The sequence below is a fragment of the Montipora foliosa genome, chromosome 8, assembly GCF_036669935.1.
Source record: "Montipora foliosa isolate CH-2021 chromosome 8, ASM3666993v2, whole genome shotgun sequence".
Lineage (NCBI taxonomy): Eukaryota > Metazoa > Cnidaria > Anthozoa > Scleractinia > Acroporidae > Montipora > Montipora foliosa.
The window spans coordinates 18,349,049-18,356,168 of NC_090876.1; the positions used below are offsets into that span (position 1 = coordinate 18,349,049).

Sequence of the window (7,120 nt, forward strand, 5' to 3'; positions counted from 1 at the left end):
TACATTTCCTGCATAATCACACACCGGGGAAAAAATATCTTTACTTAGTAGGCACCGTCCTTAAGAAGACGTGTTGAGATGCGTAGGACAGAGCTGGATTGAAGCTATAGGTGTTCTCAATCCTTTTTGGGGGGCTGATAGCTGACTTACAATAAGTAGAGTGCATATACGAGAATCACCAAATTTAACCCAAGGTAAAAACGGATTCAACCTGTGACCAGATTTGACCTACAACCGAGTTCGAGGTCCGTACTGTAAGTTACGGAACGAGCCCTTTCCGTTGATTTACAGCCGAAGCGCGAAAACGAGGATCCGTACTTCATGTCACTTACAGTACGGACCGAGTAAACGAGGTTAATAAGACATCTATTGCATCTCTAATAAGGTGCGCGGGAAAGGAAATTAGTTGAAGTCAAGTGAAACCTTTCAATGTCACAAATGATTGCAGTAATGTTACAGCTCTCTTACCCTCGTATTGTTTGGTATTGTAAGCAGCTTTTATTGTTCTTAAGTCTTAGTCATTGTTTTAATTGTTTAGTCTTTTGTTTTTGTAATGCATTTATATAGAGGGTCAACTTAACCTCAAGACTATCTAGGAGAATTATCACACCATTTTTAAATGTTTTTCAAAATGTTAGTATTTGTCCAAAATTATACTTGAGGTCGTAGCAACCCTGATAGAGGGTCAACCTTGACCTCAAGACTATCTGGGAGAATTGTCACACCATTTTAAAATGTTTTCCAAAATGTCGGTATTTACCAAAATCATACTTGAGGTCGTAGCAACCCTGATTTATTTACAACACACCATTGTAATCCACTGCTTCTATATCCGGCGTTACGTTATGTTCATAACCCTTGTACGGCAAGAAAGGAAGATACTTAGATACTTTGTATTTACTGAGACGATTGAGGCCACATGGCAGATCATAGACTTCGATGGGAGCAGTTTCGCCCTGCTCTTCGCCGACATCAGAAGACAAATGTTGACGCCAAGTCTTGATCCCTCGTTCCTCGTCAGTGCCCGGGATGGTGTTGTCCAGTATCAAGGCGACAATGCAACCCACTGCCATGCTTGTTGATAGCAAGACAGTCAGGATCTGGTCGATTTCTGTATAACCTATGAAATAAAAAAAAAAACAATGGATTTGAGTATCGCAGGTCACGAAGGTAAGACAAACATAACGGCTCTTTCTGTGCTTGTTCCAGCTTCCACTCATCCGCTGCAAACTAATTTCACGAGAAGAAAATGGCGGCCTGAATTGCGACGAAAAGATATTAGGGAGTGCAGTAAAGACACCTGAAATGTCAACGAAACACTTCAAAATATAATTTCGTGCTATCGTCTATATTTCGAAATAATTCCAATTCATTCGCGCTGTACAATTTTGGTGAAGTATCTTGTAATTGTGTTAGTACAAAGGGCTTGGCAAGGATCTCATGGATATACACTCCAACCATAACTCTAAAAAAATGACCATTCTAAATCAGTTTCTAGAACTAAATATTGCTATAGCAATAAGATAAACGAAAGTTTAGACCTAATCACTGAAATGGGCACTTAAACGAGAAATGAGAGTTTAACCTAGGGGACTCGTAGTGGGTATATCCATGAGATCTTTTTATAATAGTAAAGACGGAGGATGAACGATTACTGTTGGAAATTTTGGCTGTTTCGCGTTAACGGCAAAGAAATGTCCTGAATGCGTGTTGCAAATACAGCACGATTATATGGTATTGTGCTAAAGCCCTCTTCCATTCTGGAACGATGACTCTCTTATCCCAGGGTCCGAGTCTTACGTGTGCAGCGGCGCATTTCTCTGTCGAAAGCCAAGACACAGAAGTTTGGAATCGATTAGCCTTGCTCGTTCCTTGTTTTTAGCAGTTTTATGCCGTTCATGTCCATGTGAAATATGAGTATTATAAAAGAAATTGTCAGTTTTTTTTGTTTTTAACATAAGTCAGCCGTGACGAAAAATAAGGTAACCGTTAGCCGTGAGAGCTACCTCCCATTGAGACCCTCTGTCAAGTTGTTGTGGATTCTCTTATCAACGACGCAAACGTTTGGAGTTCGAGTAAAAAAATTATCATTGCCTGCTGACCTCTTCCATGAACTGCAAATTTCTGTCATCTCTCGTTCAGTGTCATCTTGCGAAGGGCTATAGAAAACATTTCTACAACTCTAAATTCCCGAACAGAGCAGTCGCTTCCGAAGTTGCTAAAATCCATTTACACGCAAGCAATTTCACCTTCACTCAAAAAAGAAAAACCGGAGGTTATGTTTCTCCTTTTTCAAGTTGTCTTGTCGAAAAAGTGGCGTATCAATGATAGGCTTTAAGCGAGGAGAACAACAACAACAACAACAAAAAAAAAAAACAACTGAAAAATGTCAAGAAATGTGGAGAATCACTTTTACGAAGGGGTTTTTCTCGATTAAACACGAAAATGCACTTTAGAAGGGGTCGTTTCACGCTCTGGTTTTGTTCGAATTCATTCAAGCACGACTGATTATCCATGATGGCGACCAACAAACAGCAACAGCACGGAATCCCTAAACTATATTTCCAGCTTGAGAAAAGGGTCGGGGATTAAAAAAAAAAGAAAAACAAGTAACATCTCCCAATCAATTACGGCACCTTGCCATTAGGGGCTTCGTTATTGCACAACTTATTACAGAGCTCTGTATGCAACCACGGTTGATTGACAGATCATCCGCATGTGCGAAAGGCACCACACCCTTTTAGTACATCTTTTTGTGTAAAGGGAACCGCCACTCCAACAAGAAAAAAAACTTTAAACTGGAGGAAATTATGTTTACTATAAAATTAGTTTCGAATTAAAAGGAAAATGTGTTTGTATCAGAAGTTAACTTTGGACTAGCTTATTTCACGGCACCGCCATCTTGAATAATTGTGACGTTTTATTGTTTCCCTATTGTACTAACCTGGAGAATTATTATTATTATTATTATTATTATTATTATTATTATTATTATTATTATTATTATTATTATTATTGTGGTTGTTGTTTTTATCATCATTATTGTTTTGTTTCTTTTGATTTTTGCCTCATAAATTACAAATGTTTGTGGAGATGACCTATTTTCAGGCAAACTCGAACTTAGCTTGAATGCGACTGATAACCACTACGCATACCTGTATCGATTGCACCACGGTGGCTGTTCATGTAGTACGGAAGAGCCAATCCAAATACAATCGAAAAACCAACTATGAACAAGTTTCTGGAGGAATTCATGTCTGCATACTGCAAATTAGAGATTCCAACCGCAGCAATCATTCCGAACATGACCATGAAGACTCCACCCACGATCGGATCGGGAATGCTGACGAATAACGCACCAAATTTACCAAGAACGCCAACAAACATCATGACAAGAGCACCGAACTGGATCACACGAAGGCTTCCAACCTGGAAAGATATGAAAAGCAAGAGCTAAGAAAACCGCGCAGTAGACTGCTTCGCTGTCGTCAAAAGTTCCTGGGGTCGTCTAAGTCAGTCACTTCCCCAAAATTGATACAAGGTTTGCGATCCCATTGCGATTGATACAGTAATTATCCGCATATAGGGACCTGCAGCCTTTATGTCCAACTGCAAGCGAAGAGATACAAGCTGATTTCATTAAGCCTCACGAATTGTCCCTTAGGTCTTCTCTAAAAATAACGCTAACCTAAACACTAACATTACTGTTGGAAATGGGTGGCAAATGCTTAGTCTTAACACTTTGTGTTTGATGTCAAAATAAGGCGTTCATGTAATTACTTGCATTTCTCGACATACGTGCCCATATCCTCCATTTAAGGACGGTGCCTACTAATACAAAGGTACTTTTGCGCGGTTTACTGAGTCTATGCGGGAAAAGCAGATCTTAACAAGTGTTATTGAAATCCAAAAAGAAAATTGGGGGTAACCACGCATTTTTCGAAGATAATTAATCAATATTTGTAAAACGCTTTAAAATACAAAGCAATGTATGACGTTCTTTTCCAAATTGAAGCTTAATTTTCTCTGGAAAATGCATGGTTACCCCCCATTTTTTTTTTTTTGGATACCAAGAGAACTTACTAAATTCTGTTTTCTCCGCATAGTTTTAAACCACGCAAAAATATCCGTGTATTAATAAGCACCGCCGATAGGAAATCCGAGTATCTCGAGATGCACAGAACGAATGCGCCATAACAATAGTTGACAACTGTCCTTAAATACCCAAAAATATAAAAACCTGTTTAGCCTTGCAAACAAAAGCAGGCTCTAAAATGAAAGAATCAACCACATTGAACAATGACCAAAATTTGGCACTATAATAGTCAGCCTCAATGCAAGTGAGTGAGTCATTGCCTTTCACATTGTCCCACAACTCTGTGGTGATCCAATTCTTACGTTGAATTTGAAAAATTGGCATAATTATGCAGGATGAATACTGTAGATTACTTAGTCCTGAAAGAGAAGTTTTCAAATGACTGTCGAAAGTAATTATGCGATTGAGTGTTGCATTACTTCACTAAGTGATTGGTTCAAAGTCCTCGCGCTACTTTTTTAACCAATCAGAAGTGAAACCAAAAACCAATCGTGGTTCGCGCGTGCACATTTACCCGCGCTTTGTGTCGGATACGCGTAATTACTTCGAGTTTTCATTGGTTTACTGATTGTCTCCGTCCTCTTTGATTGGCCAAAGTTATTACTTTGGTTTTGGTTTTACGACACTCGATTGAAACTCGCTCTATCAACCAATGAAAAGGAAAACCAAAACCAATCATTACTTGCATGCGCGATTTTTTTTCCCGGCGCGCTTTGAGCAAGTTACATGGAATTGCTACGAATTTGGATTGGTTCATTGCGCTGTTTACACCTGCTGTGATTGGTCGAAGTCATTACTTTGGTATTTGTTTTACGACACTCGATTGAAAACCACTCTAAGTAATAATGATAAGTGCCACACTTATGCATGTCTTGGATTTTTGGTAAACAATAAGAAACACTCTTTTAAAAATCAAGAGCCTTTTTACGACCCTACTTAGCCTGAATTGTCAATAACTAACCAAAATTCTTATACGATGGCTTTTTTTTCTGTGGTTCAATCGTACCAAAAGTCGTTAAGACGACACTATTTAAAAGTGTGATGACCTAAGAAGAGGGTTATCCCTTTAAGACGAGCCATTAGACTGTCAACCGAGCAAAACAACTGATATCCCTGCCTCCAAATCCCAAGGGCTATTTTGCCCTTGATCCGGCTTACAATGGCAGTATTATCCAGATGATGATGATAATATTTTTTTAATCTACCTCTTATCTAAATGAAAGAGCTGAATAAAATGGCGGAGAGCGACCGTTTTCATAAGTTGCCCCTTTCAAGATTGTCTAGCGTAATCAGGCCCTAAAAGGCTTTCCAGAGAAAAAGTTTCTCAGTAAATAACTCGTGTACGTGAAGTGAAATTGGCAAAAGGGAAATCTGAACGCATAACAACTACAGCTAAAAAAACAGGGAAATTACGGCTACAAAAATAACTTTCCCGGCTCTGTTCTCAGCGACGTCACGAAAACGGTTCTGAAAGAAATGAACTCGGACAACATTCACCTTGGTAATACCAATGGCTCCAATGTTTTCACTGTAGGAGGTTGTTCCATTTCCAGTACCGAGCGCTCCAGTCAAGAGACAGCCGATTCCCTCCATTCCAATTCCACGACAAATGGCATGCCTTGGAGGTGGAGGAGCTCCTGATAATCTGGCGCATGCGTAGTAATCTCCAACGGATTCAATAATGGAGGCCAACACACCCGCGAGCATCCCAAAAACACCCGCGGCACTAACAGTTGGCAGTCCCCACTGGCCTAAAGTAAACCACAAATTATGATTGGTTTTAAGACACCACGTAAAATATTTTCGATTGTTTAGATAAATCTGTCATCGTATAGCCGATACATTTTACCGTTTTATCCAACCGCCGAACGGTAAGCTCAGCTGGCTGAGCCTCGGACTACCGTACGAGTGGTCGTGAGTTCGACTCCGACCGGACCAAGACCCAGGGTACTTAAATCGAAGGACGCCTAGTGCTGTTTACGTGGGATGCGGTTGTTGATATAAAACGTGGAGTTTTGTTGCAACTGTCAGTGAATACTGCGGCCGAGTGTTAGAGGTTCAAAAGAAGATTTGGTCTCATGAGAATCTCAGCATTTCCTTTCTATGTCGTTTGTGAAATTGGGTAGCTGGAGTCGAAAGAGGAATTCTCTGCGATCACACAATAGAGTAGAAACCCCGGCCAACAGGGCTTAACTTTACTGACAATCACAAGCACGTGGTTAATTACCATGTGAGACTACGAAGACGACGAAACTCTGCCCATTTTTTTACGTGGTGGGCCAAAAGCACCCCACGCAACTAAGGAAAACGTGCTGCCTTTGCAATTACATCCACTAATGATTATACTTTCAAGTCTTCTCGTATAAGTACTTTTAACCGTAAGCCCTCTCTCACAATCCTTGTTCTTAAATTCTGTGCCGGTGACGTTAACTGGAAGGAGCGGCGTTTTAGTTTCGCTCGACAAAATCCTTTGGTAAAACTGCCGTTACAGTGCCACTTAAAGCCAACTGCTTGTTTAAAAAAATTCTGGTCAAAATATGATCACTGATCGTTGAAAACCAATTCTAACCTGGATAAGGGAATCTGAACCATTTCGCCTCTTTTAATACTTGGATCCTGGCGTCAGTTCTTGCCCAGTACTGAGGAATGCTCTCATCGGAAGGAAATTTTCCTGCAGCAGTGATGATGGCACAAATCACCCACGACACTGCAATTGCTAAGATCACCTAAGGAATGCAGATATTAAAACGAAATGGAGTCGCATAAAGCCAAGTCACGATATCACAGATGGCTACAGAGCGGCCATGATGTGAAGAAAACCTATACACAACAAAAACCTCAACATTTTATTTGCCTTGTAGGGCGTGGAGCTCCCGGTGTTGTGGTCAGGTCTCATTTCATTCATTCATGTGCTGGGTGAGATCGCTCATGGACTGATAGCGGCTGCCAGCGGCCGCCAGCGGCGCCTGCATATGCTGATGTCCGATCTCACCCATAGATCACTTGGTTGTGAAGCGCATTTGA

General features: G+C 40.5%; 1 protein-coding gene across 2 annotated transcripts in view; it reads right to left on the reverse strand.

Moving 5' to 3' along the window:
* Positions 1-475: 475 nt before the first annotated feature.
* LOC138012929 (solute carrier family 23 member 2-like) overlaps positions 476-7,120 on the reverse strand; it is a 19,594-nt gene continuing 12,949 nt past the window's right edge. Inside the window, exons 9-12 of one of the 2 annotated variants that reach the window (XM_068859863.1) lie at positions 6,666-6,822; positions 5,594-5,847; positions 3,156-3,429; positions 476-1,120 (exon numbers count right to left, since the gene is read on the reverse strand). In XM_068859863.1, coding sequence (XP_068715964.1) covers positions 798-1,120; positions 3,156-3,429; positions 5,594-5,847; positions 6,666-6,822 — 1,008 coding nt within the window. In that variant the 3' untranslated portion in view covers positions 476-797. The remainder of the gene's footprint in view (positions 1,121-3,155; positions 3,430-5,593; positions 5,848-6,665; positions 6,823-7,120) is intronic. The other variant, XM_068859864.1, reaches the window with a different exon arrangement.